General features: G+C 45.4%; 1 protein-coding gene across 4 annotated transcripts in view; it reads right to left on the reverse strand.

Moving 5' to 3' along the window:
- LOC121544049 (protein diaphanous homolog 1) overlaps positions 1–27,639 on the reverse strand; it is a 140,135-nt gene that overhangs the window by 82,529 nt on the left and 29,967 nt on the right. For all 4 annotated transcript variants that reach the window (XM_041854109.2, XM_041854110.2, XM_041854112.2 and 1 more), the window contains 6 exons: positions 7,545–7,571; positions 2,617–2,778; positions 1,857–1,958; positions 1,508–1,722; positions 356–559; positions 3–219 (listed from right to left, as the gene is read on the reverse strand). In XM_041854109.2, the coding sequence (XP_041710043.1) occupies positions 3–219; positions 356–559; positions 1,508–1,722; positions 1,857–1,958; positions 2,617–2,778; positions 7,545–7,571 (927 nt within the window). The remainder of the gene's footprint in view (positions 1–2; positions 220–355; positions 560–1,507; positions 1,723–1,856; positions 1,959–2,616; positions 2,779–7,544; positions 7,572–27,639) is intronic.

Below are 27,639 nucleotides of genomic sequence, written 5' to 3' on the forward strand. Positions count from 1 at the left end.
ACCGTCAGCAGGTCCCGTAGGCCCAGTCTCAGTAGTTCTGAGCGGATGTGGATCCTGTAGTCCAGCTCTTCTCCTCGACTGATGAGAGCATTGATGAGCTGCATACAGCCATTCTTCAGGGCGATGTTGGGCTTATTCATACCTGAGAGGAGTGGCTGAAACCTCTCAATGTCCAGCTTTTCTGCCTCCTCAGTGATGGCCTCCAGAACACGCTCATGACTGCAGAGAGCGTTCCATATTAATACACAGAAACGTACACACACACAAACACACTCTCGCTCGCTCTCAGACACATTCTCCCGCTCACAGACACGCTTCCTCACTCACACACACACACACCTAAACGGACACTTACAGGTTGTCAGGGTGTTCCAGGATGCAGATGGCCGAGAGCAGTTTGACCACATCCACCATCATGTGAGGGACCCGGGGGTTGATGGCTCGGACCAGCAGAGGGATGCCCACGGCAGACGTCAACATGGCCTTCAGACCGTACTTGTTGTTCATGAAGGCTTTGAGACAGCGCACAATCTCGTGTTGACACTTCATGCCCATGTTTCTAACCGGAGGAAAGAGAGAGAAAAGGTGTGTTACTGTACATAAGGGGTTTACAAACAAAACAAGTGAGTAGCAAATCTACTGCAGCGGGTAATGGGTTATAGGAATAAGAGGGCTGAGGGGGGTAAAATGGTGTAAGAGGGTGTTGATGTCTTACGTAGGGCCCTATAAAATCCGCCATCTGGAGAACGCGGACGGAATCACGGAATCCAGACATTAAACCGGAATTCAACAATATTCAAAAATGCATTGAACTTCATAGAGAATCAACTATATTTATTGAAAATAAATGTATTTGCCCAAGTTTATCATAAGACATGAACAGAACGCACCAGTGATTTGTATTTCCTGCAACGTTCTGAAGAGGCAACGAGAATGCACCCGTGTGTGTGTGCGGTGCGCGGGTCTACCACTTTGTGTAGCCGTTAGCAATGATGCTAATGAAAAAACGTCTGGTAGATGGAAAGGCTTTCCCAAAAAGCTTCTCAATTAAATGTTAACTACAAAGTAGCCTATGCTTACCTGACAGAATGATATCATGATTATTTGCATCAATCCAGTGGGTATTTGTTGTGCAAACTCTACAATCATATGTGCGCTACAAAAACGCTAAACAACAGTCTCTTGCTAGGTGTGCACTGTAATTAAAGGGTAACTACACCCAAAAATCTAAATTTCTCATAAATTTTCCCAGACCTCAAAAGAAGTCTTCTAATGTGGTTTAAACATTGTTGTGGACTTAGAACGTACAATTTAGTTGTTTTTCTAGAGTGAAAACGCAAACCTGGAAAAACTAAACTGAGAAAAGGAATTTTGGGGAAAAAACTTAATCAGACTAAACTTAACTGATTTTATAGGGCCCTACTTACAGGTACTCGTCTCTTTCCTCCTGGAGTTGGGGTTAGGGTAAAAGGGTTGAGAAGGTTAAGAGGGAGTTAAAAGGGCTTACGGGTACTCGTCCTTCTCCTCCTGGATTTTCCTCATGATGTTGAGCAGCAGAACCAGGCCCTCGTCTCCAAAGTTCTGCACCCAGCTGACAGGGTTGTTGTTGAGGGAGACCCGGAGTGACTCCAGACAGCCCAGGAGCTGTGCGTCTCTGGGCTCCGTCCTCAGCTCCTGGATGTACATCATGGCTGACTTGGAGCTCTCCTTCTGGTTCTGACCCTATCCCACACAAACAAATGGTATTAGTATATTGGGCACATAAGGAGGACTAGTTACCGCTGCTCTAAGTCTACTGTGTATGTTATACAGGTGGGACTGATTGTTATCCCAGTACCTCAACCTTTGTTACTCACGGCTTTGGACGTGTGGAGGTACTGAGACACCATCTCTCGTTTGATGACGATGTCTTTCGCCCGCAGAGGCTGCTGCTTCTCCTCATTCAAGTTCATATCCACCTGGAGAGAGAGAGAGAGAGAGAGAGAGAGAGAGAGAGAGAGAGAGAGAGAGAGAGAGAGAGAGAGAGAGAGAGAGAGAGAGAGAGAGAGAGAGAGAGAGAGAGAGAGAGAGAGAGAGAGAGAGAGAGAGAGAGAGAGAGAGAGAGAGAGAGAGAGAGAGAGAGAGAGAGAGAGAGAGAGAGAGAGAGAGAGAGAGAGAGAGAGAGAGAGAGAGAGAGAGAGAGAGAGAGAGAGAGAGAGAGAGAGAGAGAGAGAGAGAGAGAGAGAGAGAGAGAGAGAGAGAGAGAGAGAGAGAGAGAGAGAGAGAGAGAGAGAGAGAGAGAGGGGGGAGAAAGAGAGGGGGGGGGGAGAAAGAGAGGGGGGAGAAAGAGAGGGGGAGAAAGAGAGGGGGAGAAAGAGAGGGGGGAGAAAGAGAGGGAGGGAGAAAGAGAGGGGGAGAGAAAGGAGAAGAAGCGAGAAAGGGAGGGGAGAGCGAGGGGAGAGCGAGAAAGGGAGGGGAGAGCGAGGGGAGAGCGAGAGAGGGAGGAGATAGAGAGAGAGGGATGGAGGGGAGACCGAGAAAAATACATTTAAGTCAGCATCCCCAAAAGAGACACAAATAGCCTATAGTCCACACTTAGCAGACATTAATTCTCTCTGTTTAAATCTCTCCTCTCACCAGCATCTGTTCGAATAGTTCAAGGACGTATTCGTCAGGGTGGTCATGCAGCATAGCCCCCTGGGCAGGAACCTCGTAGTGGGCAGCGTTGGAGTGGCGCTGCCCGGCTGCATGAGGCTTCTCCTTGTCCTTCTTCATCCTCATGCTGGTGAAACGCTCCAACTGCAGAGGGTCAATAGACAGTGGTTAGAGGTGAGAGGTCACACAGGGAGATATGAGGGTTATTCCAGTTCAACCCCAACCCTGTGGATTGGATAGGTCAGGGCAAAAAGTTTGATTTGGGATTGGGCATCATCAGATTCCAGTGGACGTTCAGACGTCATTAATTACTAAATATCACTCAAACACCTTGAGCTTCATTGCTGTGTGTGCTAGAATAAGATTAAGCAGGATCACAGGGTGATGTCATCATCATCCCAGTTCCCTCCAAAGAGTAGGCTACTTATTGTTGGCCTCTTATGACAATGTCTGTGAAATAGGCTTGGGCGGTATACTGTATATTACCGTATACCGGGGTACTTGGAAATAGCCACCAGATGGTTTTTCAATATCGTCAATAACGTTGAAACTATTTATTTTTTCAAGTTTTTCAATGCATTTTAATATTTGTAGCTACTTTAAGTAAATACCTGCATTCAACTTGTGCAATACATTAGGAGATAAAGCAGAATGCGTTCTTCATTTCACCCACCACATTATTTTCCATAATGAAGCTTACCGTGGTTGCCCACGACAGTTGAGCCAGTCACGTGTTTGTTTGTAAATAGCACAACGGGAGAAAGCGGGAGCAGGTGAGTCCAGCTGTGTAGCCTATTGACAGGGCTCGCGTTTTATATTGCTTCAATAGAGTGATCAGGGGCGTGAAACTATAGTTTTCCTTCACAGAAAATACATTAGTGCAACACATTTGGTAGAAAATAGCTTTATTTTCATCAGATGACAAAAGTGGCTGAATTACTAAGGTGACGGGGCATCATTGCGTTAGCTTTCTGCCGTGTTTGAGAAGTCAAAGCCCTTTGGATTAGTTATTTTAACAGTACTGGCTCTCAATTTTCTTGCGTTTGTTCTCCTCTCCATTCTCTACCCGTCTGCTCCTCCCCCTTCTTCTCAGATTAGAGCAGGCAGGGTCCATGCTATCCGGGATCCTGGGGGCGTCCCTACCCCATTGACGTTGACATTTAAAAAGTTTAGGGTTAGGTAAGGGTTAAGGTTAGGGAAGGATTATGGTTATGGTTTAGGGTAGGGACATCCCAAGGATTCCCGTTAGCACTAACCGAGCAGGCCCATTGCCCTAGCGACTCCAGACTCCACACAGAAACAGCATGCAGGCCTACACATGCAGCTCCAGAGCCAGTACTTTTCTTCCTTCAGACAAGCATGCGTCAAAACACTGTACATTTCCACAATGTCGCTCATTCACATTTGCTTGTAAATGTCCAAAATCACCAACAATTAAATTCGGTTGCTCCTACCCGCAGTGCCTTCGGAAAGTATTAAGACCATTTGACCTTTTCCACATTCTGTTACATTACAGCCTTATTCTAAAATAGATTAAACAAAAAAATAATCCTCAGCAATCTACACACAATACCCCAGAATGACAAAGCGAACAGGTTGACGAATTTTTGCAAATGTATTACAAATAAAAAACTAAAATACCTTATTTACATAAGGATTCAGACCCTTTGCTGTGAGACTCGAAATTGAGCTCAGGTGCATCCTGTTTCCGTTGATCATCCTTGAGATGTTTCTACAACTTGATTGGAGTCCACCTTCGGTAAATTCAATTGATTGGACATGATTTGGAAAGGCACAAACCTCTCTATATAAGGTCCCACAGTTGACAGTGCATGTCAGAGCAAAAACCAAGCCATGAGGTCGAAGGATACAGGATTGTGACGGGGAACAGATTTTGGGAAGGGTACCAAAAAATGTCTGCATCATTGAAGGTCCAAGAATACAGTGGCCTCTATCATTCTTAAAAATGGAGGCAGCCACTCCTCAGTACAGTATACACTACTCTATACAGTATACACACCAAAAGTATCTGGACACCTGCTCGTTGAACAACTCATTCCAAAATCATGGGCGTTAATAGGCACATGACAGCCCGCTCGGAGTTTGCCAAAGGCACCTAAAGACTCTCAGACCATGAGGAACAAGATTATCTGGTTTTATGAAAACAAGATTGAACTCTTTGGCCTGAATGCCAAGCGTCAAGTCTGGAGGAAACCTGCCACCATCCCTACGGTGAAGCATGGTGGTGGCAGCATCATGTTGTGGGGATGTTTTCAGCGGCAGGGACTGGGAGACTAGACAGGATCGAGGCAAAGATGAACAGAGCAACGTACAGAGAGATCCTTGATGAAAACCTACCCCAGAGCGCTCAGGACCTCAGACTGGGGCAATGTTCACCTTCCAACATACCACGACCCTAAGCACACAGCCAAGACAATGCAGGAGTGGCTTTGGGACAAGTCTCTGAATGTCCTTGAGAGGCCCAGCCAGAGCCAGGCCTTGAACCCGATTGAACATCTCTGGAGAGCCCTGAAAATAGCTGTGCAGCGACGCTCCCCATCCAACCTGACAGAGCTTGAGAGGATCTGCAGAGAAGAATGGGAGAAACTCCCCAAATACAGGTGTGCCAAGCTTGTAGCGTCATACCCAAGAAGACTCGAGGCTGTAATCGCTGCCAAGGGTGCTTCAACAAAGTACTGAGTAAAGGGTCTGAATACTTATGTAAATGTTATATTTCAGTTTATGTATTTAATAAATTAGCAAACATTTCTAAAAACCTGTTTTTGCTTTGTCATTATGGTGTATTGTGCGTAAATTAAGGGGAAAAAAACAATTTAATACATTTTAGAATAAGGCTGTAAGCTAACAAAATGTGGAAAAGGTGAAGGTGTCTGAATATTTTCCGAATGCAGTGTGTATGTGAGTGTGTGTGTGTGTGTGTGTTTGTGTGCATTGATAGATATACAAAATAATACTGTATAATATGTTATTTATTTCTGAGGTCTGAATACTTTCCAAATGCACTCTATACAGTATACACACCAAAAGTATCTGGACACCTGCTCGTTGAACAACTCATTCCAAAATCATGGGCGTTAATATGGAGTTGGTCCCCCCTTTGCTGCTATAACAGCCTCCACTTTTCTGGGAAGGCTTTCCACTAGATGAAAATGTATGCACTCACTAAGTGTAAGTCGCTCTGGATAAGAGTGACTAAAATGTAAAATCTAGATGTTGGAACATTGCTGCGGGGACTTGCTTCCATTCAGCCACAAGTGATGTTGGGCGATTAGGCCTGGCTAGCAGTTGGCGTTCCTATTCATCCCAAAGGATGAAAAGAAAAGGGCCTTCCCCAAACTGTTGCCACAAAGTTGGAAGCACAGAACCATCTAGAATGTCATTGTATGCTGTAGCGTTAAGATTTCCCTTCACTGGAACTAAGGGGCCTAGTCCGAACCATGAAAAACAGCCCCAGACCATTATTCCTCCTCCACCAAACTTTACAGTTGGCACTATGCATTGGGGCAGGTAGCTTTCTCCTGGCATCCGCCAAACCCAAATTCGTCCATCAGACTGCCAGATGGTGAAGTGTGATTTATCACTCCAGAGAACACGTTTCCACTGCTCCAGAGTCCAATGGCAGCAAGCTTTACACCACTCCAGCCGGCGCTTGGCAGTGTGCATGGTGATCTTAGGCTTGTGTGCGGCTGCTCGGCCCTGGAAACCCATTGCATGAAGCTCCCGATGAACACTTCTTGTGCCGACGTTGCTTCCAGAGTCAGTTTGGAACTTGGTAGTGAGTGTTGCAACCGAGTACATACGATTTTAACGCGCTTCAGCAGTCCTGTTCTGTGAGCTTGTGTGGCCTACCATTTCGCTGCTGAGCCGTTGTTGCTCCTAGACGTTTCCACTTCACAATAACAGCACATACAGTTGACATTTGATGAACTGACTTGATGGAAAGGTGGCATCCTATGACGATGCCACATTGAAAGTCACTGAGCTCTTCAGTATGGGCCATTCTACTGCCAATGTTTGTCTATGGAGATTGCATGGCTGTGTGCTCAATTTTATACACCTATCAACAACAGGTGTGGCTGAAATAGAAGGCGTGTCCACATACTTTTGGCCATGTGTGTAACTTCATGAGCTGGATTGCCTGTCTTTGCAATTAGTTAATTTTAATTTGCGCTCTATAGCATATTTACCTAGCAGCCACCATGGAAATTCGCTATTACTTGGGCTAATTTCGTTAGCATTCTGGTAATAGACGCCCAATGGGCTTTTTTGCGTTATTTGGCGCCACCCTGTGTGCTAAGCCGGTAATACCGTAAATCCCGCGACGAGAGGACAGTATGACGATATGAAAATCTGGATACCGCCCAACCCTACTGTGGAGTCTTAACCTTTATCTCATTATAGTGTATAGCATTGATTATTGCCTGTGTAGCTGCTTAGCTGCTCTCAGCGCAGAGACACCAGAGAGCACTGGCAAGCTGCAGCACAATAAGACAGCAGCTCTGGGAAGCATGGATGATGGCCATGGTTAGGGACTAGCTAGTTTAACCCCTCCCTGCCCTGGGCCTAACCTACCTACAACCCCCCCAACCTCCACCCCAGACCGAACCTGTAGCCTAGGCCTACCCCTCAGACCGACCACTGAGGGGGAGCCAGGGCGGCACAGACGGACAGGCAGGCACCGTCCAACAGTATCTGTCCATACAACCAGGGTGAGTAGTAAAGACAACATGGTTGAGTTATTATGGGGTGTTACTGCAACCAGGCTCATGGGGGTTGTAGTGTGGTATGGGTGGATGGGCATGGGTTAGTAGTGGACTACAGGGTGAGATGAGATGCGACAAAGACAGTCAGATGATTATGACTGGGATATGGGTACACACACAACCTACCTCATCAGGAATCAGCCGTTTGAGTTTCTGTACGGGGGGGGGGGGTGAGAGAACGAGTGAAAGAAAGAAATGGGGAGATTGAACGGGGAAGAGAGAGACAATGAGGGAGACGGGGAGATCGAGGGAGGGATTAAGAGACAGACGGAAGGAGAGAAAGAGAGAGGGAGTGGGGGAGAGAGGAAAGGATCAATTAGGATCAGACAGGGATCGTCTCTACAAAGGTCATTATTAATCATTGATCACAAGAGGACAGAGGGGAATAGGCTACAGGTAGATCAATATCACAATAATAGATCACTTCATTAAACACAGTTACACATTACACACTTGATCAATCAAGAACATACACACCTAGATTAGCTCACTAATTCCTCTGGTATGAAGTTATGGATCTGAAAAATTCTACAAGCAAGGATTGATATTTTTTATTTAGAGATTAGGGGATTTCAGATTTTTGACAGGTTTATGGCAGAATCACACTACAATTGCACATGCACATCTTTGCCACAAGGTGTCAGGCTACACCAATGAATGTCCTGGTGATGGCAGCATCTCAACCGCCAGGTGGTGCTGAAGATCACACAGACTTGCACACAACTACGGAAAGCTTTTGGGTAAGTTCCTCACTTCCTATTTTTGCATTCTACTCTAATTAGGCTACACAACCGCAAAGATAAGCCAGAAATAAGATGCATGATCTCTGTAACTGTGCTTCCAAACTAGCAGACATGACCCATAATGACTGTCCCACACGCCAGCATCTGAAGCCAATCAGCAGCCACCTAGAGCCTGAGGGTCACAGGTCAAAGGCCACTGAACAACACAACCAAGGCTCGACATGTTCAACGGCTTTATAAAGTCATCCTTCAGGAGAAGACACAAACAGAGGAGCACACACGCCTCATCTCTCTCTGAGCCAGCACTCCTAGATCAGGTATCCCCAATTACAATCAGTCGTGGGCATATTTTTCCTGAAGCGGATGGTTGGGGGGGCAGGAACATAATTACAAATAATTTGTACACTGCAAATTGACCGCAAGAATCACAAAGATAGAGTATTTGATTATCTAAACAATATTGAATGTAAAGGTATTGTTTTGTTATGTCTGGTATAGGCTTTCATTAGGTAAGAAGTCTAATTAGAAGGCTCTTTTTCAAAGCGTTTTGAGTTGTCAATGTGCTGCTTCTCATTGTAAAAAAAAATATATATTGTTCTTAATTTCATTAAATTGTTTCCTTTTATCCAAATGTTGAATAGACAGGCAGACTAATTTATGCAGGGCGGGGAATAACAGCCTACTATTCTGGAGTCATAAAAACAATTAAATTAATTATGTTATTTGGCGGGTCACGGATCGGCTCTCGGGAACAATTAATTCTATGTAGGTGGGTTGGTGAGAAAAATATGTCCTGATATCGGGTGTGACTCCGAATGTATGTGGCCGGCGCGGGGCAGGTTCGGCTCCAAAAAAACGGACCAATGCAGGACTCTACTTCAGTGATCAGCTTTCTCTTCAACAGAGAAAGGTTCAATTAGCGAAAGACAGACTCTCTCTCTCACTCACTCACTCACAAAGGCGGACACACATACACACACAGCTACATGGAAAACAGTGCAAACAGGGACTGGTGTAAGCTGCTGTTGGACTATAATATGGATTCCACAAACATTCAACACAATTATCTAAGTCACAGTATGGAGTGTCATTACTGCACACCATCTCCACACTTTTATCTCTCCATCTCTCCCTTCATCTATCCCTTCCAGTCTCTTGTTCTCTTTCCAATCCTCCTCCTCTCCATCCCTTCTTCACTCTCTCCTCTGTCTCTCCATCCATCCTGAGGCAGCCAGCTGATTGGATCTGGGCCTGAGAGAGTGGCAGAGGGTCTGAGGTCCCTGGCTGCATTTTCTTCTTTTTGATTACTTTCTCTCAACTTTTCATCCCTCGTTACCTTCTAGACTTGGGCAGTATCCAGAATGTCATACCGACCTTGTGCCATAACGGGATATTATGTATGTTTTCAAACTCCACTGATACTCTGTAATCCGAAGGTTAGCAATGCTAACAAGCACATGTATAATCCAATAGAGAACGCTAACTAAATGCATTGTGAAGATTTTATACAGTCTGGCCTAAACTATACAAGTACCTCAAAAATGCTACTTTGCAGTTTGTTTGCTGCACGCAGAAAACAAGTATTAGCCAGCAAGGCTCTTGATCCAGGAGGGGATTCTCTGCTGTTACCAAGTGAATGCTTGATTTAGAAAGAATCTAACCACTTAGATAGATAGCTAACTAGCTATTAAATTAGCAAATCAAATTCACAACTGCAGAGCATTTAGCACATTTTAGACAGTTAACTTAATAGTTATAAGATATCTAGCTGGCAAACATTTAGTTGTGAATTCCATACTGTAACTAGATCACCTGGTGCATGCTGCACAACAGTGAGTGACTCACAAGGCTCCGGTCTCTGGTCATTGTGTGCTTGTAAACAAACACCACGTGACTGGGGACTACCAGTAAGCGTCATAATGGAAAATTATGTGACAGGTGAAATAAAGCACGCAATCTTCTTTATCTCCTAACGTATTGCACAAGTTGATTGCAGGTATTTACTTCTCTGTAGCTCAGCTGGTAGAGCACGGCGCTTGTAACGCTAAGGTAGTGGGTTCGATCCCCGGGACCACCCATACACAAAAAAATAAATTATGCACGCATGACTGTAAGTCGCTTTGGATAAAAGCGTCTGCTAAATGGCATATTATAAAAGTAGCTACAAATATTCACATTTATTAAAAAACTTCAAAGAAATAGTTTCAACGGTATTGAAAAACCATCCCGTGGCTTTTTCCAAATACCCTGGTATACGGTATATACGGTACACCGCCCAAGCCTATTACCTTCTGACAACTTTCACTCAAGCACCTTGGGAACACATTCAGATTGGTGTCTGCCATGCCAGCCTGAGCTTTCGACCCTCATCATAGAACTATTAGGTCTGCAGCTAGACTGAATAGGAATCACCTTGTGTTGTGTTGGCCATCTGTTCTATTCTATTTCTATGGTATTGGGCTGACATTAGCTGGTGCCCTTTCTTAAGAAATACCAGACATGGTATTATGAGTGGGAGTCACCCTACCTCCCTCAAAACCAACACACACTTTGTCAAGTTTTAATAGGCGGCACCCCAGTTATCCAATCTCTATAGGTTAACATCACAAATGAACTCACATGTGGGCTCAACCGCTATACAGATGTGTATTCAAAACACACTCACGGGCACGTACACAAACAAAGGCCTACACTGCACATTGTTGTTCACATGATAGATGTTATCACACAGGGAATAGGGTGCCATTTGGGAAGCCGCCACAGGGCTGGTAATGAGACTACCTGTGTAGTGCTGTTCTTTTATACTATGTGATGTGTATGTCCTCTAATGATGTCCTATTCTTATTCATGTTGGAAACAAACATCATGATGTTGTCACAGATGTATTTTCTAAGCTATAACACACACACACAATATTTAAAATAGAGAAGGTTTAAAGGACCAAAGAAATACGTTTTTTAAAGGACCAAAGCATATGGTCTGCTTCGTGTTTTCATTGTTGGCATGGGAAACATGTTGGGTATCGTCAAACATACTGGGTATCGTCCTGGCCCTAATTCTTATACAGTCATTGTGTTGACCAGGCTAATTGGTCTTTGTCTCCTGCAGTTAACACGGATCCTGATTGCCTCTACAGGGCGGCTTCCGCTTAGGCTACATTGATGACAAGTGCGGGCTCAAACACGCAGATCAGGGTTTCTGTTAGGAAAATTTTCCGCCAGACAACGTAACCGGCAAGATATGAATTTCCTGGACATTTGAGAAATTTACCAGACATCCATATGCATTGGGTGCGTAACGCATTAGGGTGTCGACCCACGGTGCTCAAAATCCCATCTAGATTATTGTAATTCATTTGAACAGAATAGAAAATAGCCTGTAAAGCTGCATTAAAATAAAGTAGAACAATGCTCTTATACCAACATTAAAGGCTTTATTGAAAAGCAAAACATTGCTCTAGGCAGCCACAAAATGAAGAAATTGTAAAACTGACGATGGACTGTCAAATTCGATATGTACAGTGCCTTGGGAAAGTATTCAGACACCGTGACTTTTTCCACATTATGTTACATTACAACCTTACTCTAAAACTGATTAAATTGTTTTTTGCCCTCATCAATCTACGCACAATACCCCATAATTACAAAACAAAAACTGTTTTTTATACATTTTTGCAAATGTATTAAAAATAAATAAATTGAAATATCACATTAACATAAGTATTCAGACCCTTTACTCAGTACTTTGTTGAAGCACCTTTGGCAGCGATTACAGCCTCAAGTCTTCTTTGGTATGACGCTACAAGCTTGGCACACCTGTATTTGGGGAGTTTCTCCCATTCTTCTCTGCAGATCCTCTCAAGCGCTTGTCAGGTTGGATGGGGAGCATTGCTGCACAGCCATTTTCAGGTCTCTCCAGAGACTGTAACGTAACAAAGTGTGGAAAAAGTCAAGGGGTCTGAATACTTTCCGAAGACACTGTAAATAAACACATTTCGGTAAGGCTGGTTCATTAAGAGAAAGCTTATTTTACAATGCTCCTGTGAAATGAGGCCCGCGCCATGCATTTATGAAAGCACTTGTTTGGAAAGCTCACATTATATCTCACTCTTTTTACAGTTCTACTGGATGAAGTTAATACATTATGTTTATTGTAATTTCAACTATTATGGTGTCATGTGTGATATACGTGGCTCATTGATAACTCTGCTTCCTACAATAGGCAGTTGGCTGCCTAGTGATTGCACAATTGTAACTCTCCGATGTGAATAGCTGGCTGAATAAACTCAACTGAAATGCACCAATTGTGCATGATACACATAATTACTCTACTCTATCAATCCATTCCAAGTCTTTATACTATACATGACACAGGGGTGGTATATGTTGATCTTGCCTAGGGTGCCAGCAGAATTGCTAGGACCAGGCCTGACGAACACAATAATTTGCCTCTAATTTAGTTGAGTTTGCGGTGGACCTTGGGCTGCTTAAAGTGAGCTGCTGCTGTTGGGAAGTCAAAACTGTCCAACTCCTTGGAGTAGCTTGTGATGCGCATCAGCCTCATTACTTTGTCCTCAAGAAGGTGCGATCTTGAAGCTGTCATTACTCCGTTTTGGAGAAAGAATCCCCTCTCGGCAGGCACACTGGAAACTGGGATAATCTTAAATTTTGCCCAGTCGGGGTAGCCTACACTTACCTGAAGTCCCTTATGAGGACCTCGCATCTTTTGCGTGAATAAAAATTTAAAAACACACACCCAACACTAATTTCCAAGCAGCTTGAGGATTTATTATCCTACAAAAGTATATTTGCCTTTGAAGTTGGAGCACATCGACTGGTATTTCCATCAATGAATAAAAAGCATTATTTTGCAACGGATTATATATATATTTTTTAACAATTTGTCCGGCAACAATATATATATTTTTTTAAATCAGGTTTTCATTTATTTTTGGGGCCAAAAACCGGCATTTACCGGCAAACCGAAACCCTGACACTGCTATTCTAAAAGCAGCTGATGCCATGATGGTGCCATTTAACCCACAAGGCCAGAAACATCAGACTGAGAAAACAGCCACAAAGAACTCTGGGTAATCACACAGGAAACAGTGTGTGTATATATGAGAGCAAGAGAGCGCGAGAGAGGAGAAAATGTCCAAAAGTAAAAAGTGATATTCCCCCACCACACATACAGAGACATAGCCTACACACTGTCAGTCAGGGCAGTAGCTTAACTCTGAGTAATTAGAAAGAGATGAGAAGAACAGGCTGCATTCCTCAGGAGAACTTCACTTCACACGGAGGATCACCACACACACACACACACACACACACACACACACACACACACACACACACACACACACACACACGAACACACCACTAAAACAAAAGTGCTGTGTAATTATCCGTCTAAAAAGTACCCTGCTGCACAGGCACTCACCGACAAAACCACACACAGAGTTCCAAAAGGAACATCATTAAACAGGCAGAAAGAAGCACAGAACTAAAGGAGCAGAATAACTGTATTTGGTTCTTGTGGTTCCTAGGAAACTTAGTGAAAGTCAGTATTTAAGCGCTTGGCTTGTGACAAGAACATAATGAGCCAGTCAGCCTCTCTTCATAGCACTGTTACTACTAATGTACAGCTCCCACCCAGAACCATAAGACAGCCCTGTGTGTGTGTGTGTGTGTGTGTGTGTGTGTGTGTGTGTGTGTGTGTGTGTGTGTGTGTGTATGTGAGAGACAGCTATGCTGAGTGAGCACGGGAGGGAGAAAGAAAGCTAGAGAGCAGGTGGAGAGAGAAGAAAAAAAGAGCACACACCCATTTATTTATTTATTTTAATAATGATTTTAGAGCCAGTGTTGAGATGTGTTATTACACACACTTGAATTATTACTCACTTCCCTTTAGAGACAAGCAGAGGTCAGAGTAACGTCACAGTAAGTTGAGTGAATGGACCCAACTTAACTGGCTAGCTGCATGAGTAAGGTTCAATAAATAACACCTTCAATTAATTAATAATCCCGTTACCACACCTGTGATCTCATTCTCTCTCTCTCTCTCTGCCTCTCACTCTTTGCTGCCCCGCTCTCTCGTTCTCTCTCTCCTGTACATGGACAGGACTGACTATTTGGTGTTTCTTTCTGAACAACAAAGTCCACTTTAGATCAGTGATGTTAATGTCTAAACTACTGCTAGTTAAATACCTATTAAGGAGAAAATTAGTATTTTGGGGAAAGAGAGCGAGAGGAGATGGAAAGATGGATAGAGTGGGAGATTGGATGTATTGTTGTCTACACTGTGGCTGTTGATACGAGTGCTTGCAGGGTTGCCATGGCTCAATGGCGGCGGCTGTGCACTGCTGAGCGGTGAGTGATAGTATCACAGGGAGGGGTTCTCTGGAAGGCGACACGCCCGAATGAGTGACAACACTTCCTGTTCACAGCTACAACAGGAAGTCAGTGCCATACTGAAACCTGACTCACTATCACTACAGAGGGAGATCTAGGAAAACACATGCCGCTTAATTCTAACATACTCCCTCTCACACACCCGTCAAACACACACAGACACACAAACTCCCCCGTCAAACACACACACACACACACACACACGTAACCTCCGAGGCAAGTCTCCTGACCTGAGGCCTGGTAAGTGAATACAAAATAAACCTAAACCCTAAGTGTTAACGCATAAAGCCCATTTCCTCACCGTGCATTTCAGACAGACATTCTCACACTTGGTCAAATGGACCACAGACAGTTACGTGTCAAAAGGAGTGGTGTGTCCAACTGTCCATGAGAGTGGTGGTGGTGTGTATTCGTGTTGTCACGATAGCAGAATTGACTTCAATACCGATACCAGGTTTAGTATCACGATACGCGATACCGTCATGATACTTGATTCCAAAATGATACCAACACAATACCACAACAACAAAAAAGGCATATTAGCCAAAGTCACAGAATGGCACTTGATCCAGAGAGATAAACTCAGCCACTGCTCTGTTCAATCGTTGGGCATCTTTTGAGTTCAATATCATTTATTATATTTGAACATTTACGTACATTTCTTAGAGACAGCCATGTATGCATTAATTAATCAAATATACAATCAATTTCACTTTGTTTTTACCAAACTACAAAATAACACAATGGTAATCATAATTTGAAAGGTACATTTCTATTGACAAACTGGGTAAATCAAGATGTAGCCTAGGTCTATTCACAATACAGGTGAATGCATATTATTCAATAGGAGTGTGTGCATGCATTGAGTTATTGATCTTGTTTTAGCTAATTTCATGGCGCTACAGATGAAACAATCCCTTCAATTTAGGACTTATTTTATTGGCAACTGCTAGGAGAACATATTATTGTATTGTACTGATCAACAACATTGGCATAGAAGAAGCAATCGCTTCTTTTATAAAAGTGTGCGCCGTCTCTTTAAGTAATGACTATGTGCAAGGCAGAATGTGGCTGTGGAATCTGACCTTGTGGGTATGGAATATAGTGGAAACCAGACTGGAGGCGAATTAGGTTTTTGGTGACAATCAGCTTTGAAATCAGCATATTTTGCTTTTATGGTTTGCATATTATCACAAAGTACTAGGGTAGTGAACTGATGTTGCTTCAGCTGTAATCTAGCAAGGAAAGTTAGCCTACAATTAAAGGTGGAAGCTACCGGTATCGTCTTGCATTGTAAAAGTGTTCTAGCCTGTATGGACATTGGTTTGCGAACAGTAATGAACAGCTTCAACATTTCTACATACTGTGTTGCATTATTCAAGCGTGTTAACGTCTGTGCAGCATGAGTGGGGAACTAACAATGCATCCCAGAAAGCTCTAGCAATGCTTGAGTAAGTGGAGCAGGCACTTTGCTCTTCGTGCTACAAAGGGGCTGTGCGGATAGAACGACTTGAGCCTCTCAATCACGTTAGACATTTGACAGAAGCACTGAACGAAACAAAAATTATAGTATCAAATGGTTTAGTTTTTTTGGTGAAAAAGTACAGAAGTTTCAGTATTACTGTGCAACACTAGTGTGCGTTACATGCTGACCACACCGCTCGCGTTACATGCGCTCGCGTTGCAAAATAAATGTACACATACATGTTATTCAACCATTTCATCCCAACTGCTTGTGTGCGTCTGCGTAGCCAGGCGCTAAAATAGAACTTGGTTCTATTTTTTACACTTGACGCGTTGCAAGTCCCGCCTCTCCCATCTCCTCTTTGGTTTTTAGGAGCATATACCCACGTGGGTGATTGAAAGCTGAACTGAGGTCCACACTCCAGTCCAGTTGGTGGTGGTAATACACTTTAAAGTTGGTTTCCAAAGGCCATATAAAGTCCAAAGAAGAAGAATGAAGGAAAAACTAACTAGAAACTAACTAGGTTGACCCTTTTGTCTGTGGATTAATTGTCAGAGTAGAGGACCTTGTGCATTTCAGGTAAAATAACAACCTAATGTTTATATCCCAGAACAAATTAGCTAGCAACAGCAAGCTAGCTAGCTAAATGGCCATGAATGTTTCATGCATTTCGACCTGTCCCCTAATTAATAGAGGTGGTTCAGAGTTTGTTTTGATATTTCAACCTGCGCGTCCTGATCACGTCTAGTGTGGATGGAAAAAAATCAACATTCGTGCGATGGCGCACGCAGACGCAGGCGCGTGTCCAGTCTAGTCAACATGTTAGGGTGATGTGTGCCTTTAAGGCTTAAGGCAGGCAGGTGGTTACTGGTTATGCCTAAGTGTGTTACACGTGGTTACATTGTGTTCCTTGTCCCTGATGAACACTTGACTGTTTACACATGATCAAACACTCACAGAGATAAACAACTTGACAAAGAGAGAGACAAACATACACACAACTAACACATGACAAAAACAGAATGGTAATGATCATTCACACACAAAACAAATATTTAATAAAAACACTACAAAACACTGACAAAACACACAAATCACAACCAACACTTCTTGGGTGGACGACTGGTTTGGTTGCTACTTTCTCTTGCAATAACATGACACTAATCCTTGTAAATCAACTAAGATATTAACATAAAACCAGCAGTCACTTGGAATGGAATGGTTTGCTTTCCTTAACACCCCTAGGCTAACATACTCCGTCAACACAGAACACACAAACAAACATACTCACGACCAACCAGCCATGCACCAGCAGCACACTCTAAGCCAGGGATCTAGATTAAGCCGCGGGCCGATTTTTTCGAGCAGATGGTCAGGTGACCAAACAGAAGCCCAAACAGATAATGTTTGACTAAAACATCATTTCAAACCTTGCTTACATTTGTATATGATCACATTATCTCTCTATTACACGTGGAAATACTTTGGAACAGATTTCCCAAATTAAAATCACTTGTAGCTAATTCGCTGGTGTTTGTACAGTCTTTTATGTCCAACAATAACAAATAAAATAATAAAATCCAGAAAACTTTGGGGGGCCAAATAAAATCACCAGTTGGTGAACCCTGCTCGAAGCAGTTCCATGGGTTAGGCCTTTGATTGACAGCTCACAGAAAAAAAAAGCTGTGACAGCTTCATCATACCCATTTCCACCCATGCCACCTCCCTGTCAGTGTGTGTGAGTGTGTACATACAGTAGCACTATGTAACCAGGAAGTTCTTTAGGTCATATTAGGCTCTTTCCTTTTTATTTCACATCAGACGGTCTCTCTGGTTCACTGTGGCTGGGCCTTCTCCCTTACGCCTGACCGACCCCTGCTCTGTGTGTGTGTGTGTGTGTGTGTGTTCAGTGACAGTGGTGCGTAGCCTACATGCAAGTCTTTAGGAGTGTGTCCAAGTGGGCCGTTTTTCCACATGATTGCTCCATCCTTGGAGGGCCGTCCCTAATGGTAAAACAAAAACTAGCCCAGAACAACAAGAGAGGCTAACGCGACCTGGCCATGTCTGTACTGCTGCATGAGGCCCTGCGAGTATTTCTGCTGGCAGATAAGGGATGCAGTCATTAGCGAATGTAGAGCGCATTCCCACTGAAACCATGTCTGTCTGGTGGCATTACACACAGGCAGGCGGACATATTTGTAGGATCATTTTGAATGTTAGGTGAATCGTCAAATACCTGCTTAATGTGGCATACCCGCCTGAATAGAATACTGATTAGGCTATGTACGAAATGTCTGATTTGCATGTACTGTAAAAGCACCATCCCAAAATGAGTTCACCTATGTGAACAGAAAAGGCTTCCATTCATAAATGTGCAGGTGATGCTCAAAAGACGCTGCTGAATGTAAAATCAAATCAAATTGTATTTGTCACATGCGGCGAATACAACAACATTACTGTGAAATACTTACTAAACCAACAATGCTGAGTTTAAAAAAGGAAGTACCGGTACCGAGTCAATGTGTAGGGGTACGGGTTAATCAAGGTAATTGAGGTAATATGTACATAATAATAATAATAATAATAATAATAATAATAAGCCATTTAGCAGACGCTTTTATCCAAAGCGACTTACAGTCATGTGTGCATACATTTTTGTGTATGGGTGGTCCCGGGGATCGAACCCACTACCCTGGCGTTACAAGCGCCGTGCTCTACCAGCTGAGCTACAGAGGACCATGTAGGACCATGTAGGTAGGGATAAAGTGACTATGCACAAATAATAAACAGAGAGTAGCTACAGCGTGTGAAGAGTGTGAAGGAATGTGAATGTCCTGTATGTTTGTGTGTGTGGCGTCAGTGTGTTGTGTGTGTGTGTGTGCGCGTGTGTGTGTGTGCGTGTGTGTGTTGGAGTGTCAGTGTAGTATGTGAGTGTGTGGTTAGAGTACAGTGAATGTACATCGAGCCTGTGCAAGCAAGCCAGTGCAAAAACTATGAATAAATAATAATAAAATAAGGGGGGCAATGCAAATAGTCCGGGTAGCCATTTGATGAACTGTTCAGCAGTCTTATGGCTTGGGGATAGAAGCTGTTAAGGAGCCTTTTGGTCCCAGACTTGGTGCTCCGGTACCTCTTGCCATGCGGTAGCAGAGAGAACAGTCTATGACTTGGGTGGCTGGAGTTTTTTTTTTTTTATAATTTGAGCCTTCCTGTGACACCGCCTGGTATAGAGGTCCTGGATGGCAGGAAGCTCGACCCCAGTGATGTACTGGGCCGTATGCACTCTGTAGTGCCTTGCGGTCGGATGCCGAGCAGTTGCCATACCAAGCAGTAATGCAACCAGTCAGGATGCTCTCGATGGTGCAGCTGTAGAACTTTTTGAGGATTTGAGGTCCCATGCTAAATCTTTTCAGCCTCCTGAGGGGGAATAGGCGTTGTCGTGCCCTCTTCACGACTGTGTTGGTGTGTTTGGACCATGATAGGTCCTTAGTGAAGTGGCCACCAAGGAACTTAAAGCTCTCGACCCGCTGTGGTGGTAAGGTGGCAAGGTGGCCAGGTGGAACGCACGACTCGTTTAGAACAGCAATGTTGGCCTATACACCTACAAGAGGGAGCGGTTGAGGATGGATGGCTTATTGGTGATTGTTGCGTACTCATTTTAAGTATACAGTGGGGAAAAAAAGTATTTAGTCAGCCACCAATTGTGCAAGTTCTCCCACTTAGAAAGATGAGAGGCCTGTAATTTTCATCATAGGTACACATCAACTATGACAAAAAAAATCCAGAAAATCACATTGTAGGATTTTTAATGAATTTATTTGCAAATTATGGTGGAAAATAAGTATTTGTTCAATAACAAAAGTTTCTCAATACTTTGTTATATACCCTTTGTTGGCAATGACACAGGTCAAATGTTTTCTGTAAGTCTTCACAAGGTTTTCACACACTGTTGCTGGTATTTTGGCCCATTCCTCCATGCAGATCTCCTCTAGAGCAGTGATGTTTTGGGGCTGTCGCTGGGCAACACGGACTTTCAACTCCCTCCAAAGATTTTCTATGGGGTTGAGATCTGGAGACTGGCTAGGCCACTCCAGGACCTTGAAATGCTTCTTACGAAGCCACTCCTTCGTTGCCCGGGCGGTGTGTTTGGGATCATTGTCATGCTGAAAGATCCAGCCACGTTTCATCTTCAATGCCCTTGCTGATGGAAGGAGGTTTTCACTCAAAATCTCACGATACATGGCCCCATTCATTCTTTCCTTTACACGGATCAGTCGTCCTGGTCCATTTGCAGAAAAACAGCCCCAAAGCATGATGTTACCTCCCCCATGCTTCACAGTAGGTATGGTGTTCTTTGGATGCAACTCAGCATTCTTTGTCCTCCAAACACGACGAGTTGAGTTTTTACCAAAAAGTTCTATTTTGGTTTCATCTGACCATATGACATTCTCCCAATCCTCTTCTGGATCATCCAAATGCACTCTAGCAAACTTCAGACGGGCCTGGACATGTACTGGCTTAAGCAGGGGGACACATCTGGCACTGCAGGATTTGAGTCCCTGGCGGCGTAGTGTGTTACTGATGGTAGGCTTTGTTACTTTGGTCCCAGCTCTCTGCAGGTCATTCACTAGGTCCCCCCGTGTGGTTCTGGGATTTTTGCTCACCGTTCTTGTGATCATTTTGACCCCACGGGGTGAGATCTTGCGTGGAGCCCCAGATCGAGGGAGATTATCAGTGGTCTTGTATGTCTTCCATTTCCTAATAATTGCTCCCACAGTTGATTTCTTCAAACCAAGCTGCTTACCTATTGCAGATTCAGTCTTCCCAGCCTGGTGCAGGTCTACAATTTTGTTTCTGGTGTCCTTTGACAGCTCTTTGGTCTTGGCCATAGTGGAGTTTGGAGTGTGACTGAGGTTGTGGACAGGTGTCTTTTATACTGATAACAAGTTCAAACAGGTGCCATTAATACAGGTAATGAGTGGAGGACAGAGGAGCCTCTTAAAGAAGAAGTTACAGGTCTGTGAGAGCCAGAAATCTTGATGGTTTGTAGGTGACCAAATACTTATTTTCCACCATCATTTGCAAATAAATTCATAAAAAATCCTACAATGTGATTTTCTGGAAAATAAATTCTCAATTTGTCTGTCATAGTTGGCGTGTACTTATGATGAAAATTACAGGCCTCTCATCTTTTTAAGTGGGAGAACTTGCACAATTGGTGGCTGACTAAATACTTTTTTTCTCCACTGTACTGGTAAAGATCATTAGAACAATTATTGAGGTTTTTTCCTCGGACTGGTGAAACACAAATTAAAACTTCAGGTCGCACAGCAAAATATTTCAAAGAACTTTAGAGCTCTGGCTGAGGGCTCTTTCTGCCCTCTGGGTGAGAGCACTTTGTGGGGCAGGAAGCTGTGACGAAGGCTCCACAGCCTGGAGCAATTATGGAGCTGTGAGTCCTGAGAAGCAGGATCTTCTGAAACAGACAAACTGCATTGATTACAGACAGAGACTGCCTGTGGGATAAATGTTACAGAGCCACCAATCGATCAGTCACTGTCAGTCACTCACAGCACCTCAGACAGAAGACCTCGAACTGATGCTCACACACAGTGGCAAACAGTCTTACACACACCCACATGTGTTCTCTCAAACACTGTGGCGTACCGCAGACAAGCCACCAGGGGGAGACTCGTTGAGGCCTGGTGACAGACTGAGTCTACATCACGCAGCGGTGGCTCCCTCTGCTGGACGTGCCAGGTCTCGACGGTTCCTCCGGCCAGGACTAATTGGGGCTAATTGAGGCTGCTGAGTAATCAAGGGGCTGATTGCTCACCAGCCGTACGGGGCCCATAAAGCTGCCAGGAGGGCAGTACACGGGTGGGTTGGAGGTAGTGAGAGGTTGCTACCGGACAGATGTCCTCACGGTCTGATAGAACCGAGGGGCTTGGTGTTCTACACCAGAGGAGACCGCATTCCCCAGAGCCCAGGTAACCTGGAAGAGATCTCCAGGAGGAGACTGGTTTCTTTTATTTTTCTTTATTGTTTTAAATACCCTTGAAACCGAGGTATCACACTACTGTCCGTGTCTGATCTGTGTAAACGTCTTGATCAATCCCCTTGGTCTGCCACAAGTGGTGGAGAATGCGGGAAAGTCTGACAACGTGGTCAGAACAGGGTTGACGTTTACGCGGTATCAGCATGGACGAGTTGATAGCTCAGTTCGTTCGGGCCCAACAAGCGCAACAGGACATTCAGGAACGAACGCTGGAAGAACAGCGTCTACAGAATGTCCGCCTGCTGGAGGAAGTCAGGAAGCTGCGAGGAGAAACGCAGACCGAATCGCATCCCAATCAGTTTTCAATCAAGCTAACGGAGGATGATGACATCGACACCTACATCTGCACATTTGAACGGACAGCACTCCAGGAAGGATGGCCCAAAGCGAAGTGGGCGAGTCTGCTGGACCCGTTCCTGTCCGGAGACGCCCAAAAGGCGTATTATGACCTCAACACCAAACAGGCGGCTGACTACGACTGTCTCAAGAGTGAGGTACTCAGCCGCTATGGGTACAGCCTGGCCCGTCGGGCCCAACTGGAAGTTCGTGGCCGAAGCTTCCCCCCGAGCCCAGATGAGCGACCTACTGCGCATCACCAGGGCATGGCTCCTAACTGACGTAGCCACCCTCCCCGTTATCGACAAAGTGGTCATGGATCACTTCTTACGGGCACTCCCACACGACATGAAGAGGGCGGCGAGCCTACGCGCACCCCAGACCTTGGAGAACCTCTTGGGAGCCGTGGAGATGCACCAGAATACAGAGGCACTGCTGAAGGGGACGCAGGCCGAGTCCGGGAGCCATTGGAGGGGATGGAAGGACGCCCCCACCACCGTACAGCCCAATCCGACAGTCAGCCGGGCTAAAGGACTGCAGATCCGGAGAGACAGCTGGGGGAGAGTCGACCCGCCGCCGACGACCCCAGGTGGATGAAGACATGGAATTGTACGGGTCAAGGAGTCGATGCCATCAGCAGGCCCCGGAGACGAGCCGGGCCACGTAGTAAACTACGTCACATCCTGTTGGGCCCACAGCGAACCACCAGCACCCATGGTCCCGGTGAAAGTTGACGGTCACGACACCCACGTTCTGTTGGATTCCGGGAGTGTGGTTACGCTTGTACAAGCGCACCTGCTGACCCATCCGACCGACTGTGGTGAGGAGATGTCCGTCTCCTGTGTCCACAGCGACACCAAGCGATATTTGACCGGGCAGGCATTTATCGTGAAGCCACAAGGGAGCTGCCAGATGAGGGTGGGTGCCGTACCGGAGTTGCTGGTACCCCTCCTCGTGGGGCGAGATTGTCAACTGTTCGCGGCACTGTGGAGGCACGAGCTGGGAAAAAGAGTACGAGCCGGCGACCAACGAGAGCGGGGATGGATCGTCGCCTCCATGGTTGCCAACACAGTGTCTACGAACCCGGAGTCGGGGTTCGAGGGGGCGCCGGAACTAACCTCACCTGGAGGCTCGAAATTGAGGGACCCTCCAAGACACCGGCCCTGAGTCCCGATGGTACAATTCGGGACAGCCCAGTGGGAGGATCCAAACTTGAAAGCCACCACGGCCCAAGTGATAGCGGTGGATGGCCAGCTTCTTCCGGGGATGAGTGACTGATGATACAACAGGTTATTTTTATTTGGAAATGGGGGTATCAGGTGTCGCACGAACAGGGGGAACTTCCGAGAGGTGCTGTTGCTGCCCCGCCGGTACGTCGGAACAGTTCTTCAGCTTGCCCACACCTGGGAATGGAGAAGACCCGGGAACGGATCGACGCCCGTTTCCACTGGCCCGGGATGAGGCGGGCCGTGGAAGACTATTGCCGCAGCTGCCCGGTGTGTCAAATCACCGCCCCAAAAGCACACTTCCGCAACCCGCTGGTTCCTCTACCAATCATTGGAGTGCCGTTTGAACACATCGCCATGGACATATTGGGCCCCCTGGTAAAAACGTCCCGAGGACACCGGTACATCCTGGTACTAGTAGATTATGCCACCCGATATCCCGAGGCCATTCCCCTACGGGCGGCAGTCTCCAAGGGAATTGCCCAGGAGCTGTTCCACCTCTTCAGCCGGATGGGCATCCCGAACGAGATCCTGACCGACCAAGGTACCGAGTTCATGTCCCGACTAATGAAAGATTTGTGTGGTCTCCTACAGATAAAGCAACTCCGGACCTCTGTCTTTCACCCGCAGACGGATGGGTTTGTCGATCAGTTCAAGAAAACGCTCAAACAAATGCTGTGGAAGGTCATCGACGGGACGGGAAGAACTGGGACCAGCTACTACCCCACTTAATGTTCTCGAGCCGAGAAGTGCCCCAGTCCTCCACTGGGGTTTCCCCTTTTGAACTTCTCTACGGGAGGAGACCCCGCGGCCTACTGGATCTCGACAAGGAGGTGTGGGAAGCCCAGCCGACCCCCTTATGCAGCGTGGTGGAACACGTAGACGATGAGGGAGCGGATGACAGCCATATGGTCAGTGCTAAGGGAACATATGGAGAAGGCCCAGCGCGCTCAAGTCAAGGTCTACAATCAGGGTACCCAGCCCTGAGAGTTCCATGGGGTGAAAAGGTGCTAGTTTTGATCCCCACCGCAGAAAGTAAGTTCCTGGCCACATGGCACGGGCCGTACGAGGTGACGGAGAAGCTGGGACCCGTAAATTAGTGAGTACGGCAGCCGGGAAGACGGAAACCCCAACAGATTTAATATAATAATATAATATAAATATGCCATTTAGCAGATGCTTTTATCCAAAGCGACTTACAGTCATGTGTGCATAAATTTTTACGTATGGGTGGTCCCGGGGATCGAACCCACTACCCTGGCGTTACAAGCGCCATGCTCTTTACCACGTGAACCTATTGAAGAGGTGGCACGTAAGGACAGTACGAAAAAGGCCATACCGGATCCCCGAGAAGAGGTCTCCAGGAGGAGACCGGTTTCTTTTATTTTTCTTTGTTTTATATAAACACCCTTGAAACTGAGGTATCAAACTTGTGTCCGTGTCTGATCTGTCTAAACGTCTTGATCAAACCCCCTGGTCTGCCACAACACATAGGAGTAAAATCAGACATAGGGAGGAATCCCCAGACAGCAGTTTAGAATTGCGTGTAGGAGGATAATGGGGATCATTCGAAATCTTTACATGACACCCTCCTAAAATACCGCACTCCTCCACTGTTCCACCTCCCAAAAATACCCCCATCACTTACTATACAGAAAGAGGACGTTACCTCGCTGTCCCATGCAGGCAGATCGGACAGATGGTGTGCGTGTTTCAAGTTTCAAGTTGTATTAGTCGTATGTACGGAATAGACATGGTATACACCGTACAATGAAATGCATCATTGCAGGTTCCTTCTCGACAATGGAACAACAATAAGAAATAATAAAATATAAGAATACAAACGTGTAGTAAATGTCTCAGTAGAATATAACATTTTAGCATACGTATAATACAGGAAGGCAAAATGTACTATTTGTATATACTACAATATTTACACGTGTTTTGGGGAAGGGGGGATTGGGGAAAAGTGTTTAAATTGTGCAGTATTTAGCAATCATAATAAGAGTCTGGTAGCAGCAGTTGTGATGCGTGTGTAGCATGAATGTGTGGTTGTGTGCGTGAGTGCATGTGTCTGCGTGAGAGACAGAACAAAGGAACTCTACAAGCGATAGCACCCCCCCAACAACTACCTACATCTCCATCTCCCTGCCTTCAACAAGTCCATTCACTGTTCCTCCTTCACTTACCCAGTACACACACACACACACACACACACACAGCCCCTATAGCCCCCACCAACGCACACAAACAGGGCCCCTATGCCAAAAAACAGCAAAGCACCCAGCATTCCCATCTCAACATCAGCTCTGCATTGAAGTCCTCGCTCAGCAAGAATCACCATATGTCCCCTTGTAAGCCTAGGCCTATGCCCTTGGCAGATGCTCCAATGTACTATCAACACTTATTCTGAGCATGTATAGTTACTGAACCCACAGCCTTGGTGTTCTCAGCAGCATGATCTGACTGTCTGAGACCCATGCTCCACATATCCCACAAAGTCTTGTCCAGTACTGACTCTCCTGGATGCACGCACACCAAACGTTCCTCCTATGAATTGGCATGGCTCCTGTGTGAGTAGGTTGACTGCTGGGTACTTGCACTGACTGGGAGACTGCCTCTCACAGCTGTTCCAGGAGAATGAGGAGATAGTGTTATGTTAGACTAGAGGGATGCAGGGAGGAAGTGCTCATTTCAATAACACGCCAAACCCAAAGCCTGAGTCTCAGTAATGATGAGGCTGCATAGAGCAGTTTCACACTGCGTAGCCACACCTAGAACATGCATCACCAGACTATCAAACACTGAGACACAGTTAATATTTGATAACGCCCTCTCTATAGAAACAGACTGTGTCAGTGTTCCTAGAGGCCCACATACCCAAACAAAAGCTATTTATTTAGCCTACTCGATATAATATAGCACTGGTCATTCATAATTTCAGACTTCATAGAGCAATAGAGAGAGCACTAGCGAGACTCAGGCCCCTGGATATTCAGAGGTCAATAGCAACTCCATCAATCAATTTTACATCAATGGCAACTCTCTCAGCTCTTCTTTTGTTTCTCTTCTTCTACCATTTCTCCATTCCTCCTCTCATCCATCTCGGTCTCTCTGCCCCCTTCTGCTTTGCCCCTCTCTAAAAAGGCGCTGCATGGTCAATCCGTGTCTGCATTGGCCTTGCAGCATTTAGGGTGATACGGCCTCTGCAGAATTCAAGGCATTCATATTTCTTGCGCTTCGCGGAGCAGCGCAGAGCTGTTGTGAAGGAAGTTGTCAAGGAAGTGGATTTACAGGACCTCCCGCCCTCACCTACCAATCATGTCAATGCGGAGCTAAACGGAGCCCTCCGGTTTCTGCATTATTAAAGCATTTGAGAGGCGCAGGGCTATGCAGTACGGAACTCAATTTGGCCTCTGCATGCCTCCGGAGGCTCCGCAATTGCGTCACACCATCCATATGGCACCTCCGACCACATTTTCGGATCAAGCTTAAATTGGTTTTTAATCTCTCTAAATGTCTCTCCATTGATTCTTCTCCTTTACTACCTATTCCACTCCTCACGTTTCCGTTGTACACGCCAAGGTTCAATGCTAACTTTTTTTCTCACTTGCCCAGTCGGGCCAATTGGCCAAAATCTACTGGCCCGAACAGAATTTGTACTGGCCCGGACATTGGTTAGTTTACAAATGCATTGGTGTCATGCAGGGCCTATTGGTTGGCATGCTTTCTCTCTATATTCAGCTAATGCTAGTATGTTCACTATTGAAAGTTAACTTTTGTAAATAACTTTCCCTAAAGTAAATAAGCTCAGCGAGTGGATTGATGAGAGCTTATTTTTGATTTGGACAGCTTGTGTGTGCAGTGTGAACGAAGTAACTCATTATGTACCGCTCGAGAACGAAAAGTTGTGACTCGCGGGGAGCGTGGTGGCACTTGAACGACCAATCATATTTCTCAAATACAAATAGCATGACTTC

Source organism: Coregonus clupeaformis, chromosome 3 (genome assembly GCF_020615455.1).
Source record: "Coregonus clupeaformis isolate EN_2021a chromosome 3, ASM2061545v1, whole genome shotgun sequence".
Taxonomy (NCBI): domain Eukaryota; kingdom Metazoa; phylum Chordata; class Actinopteri; order Salmoniformes; family Salmonidae; genus Coregonus; species Coregonus clupeaformis.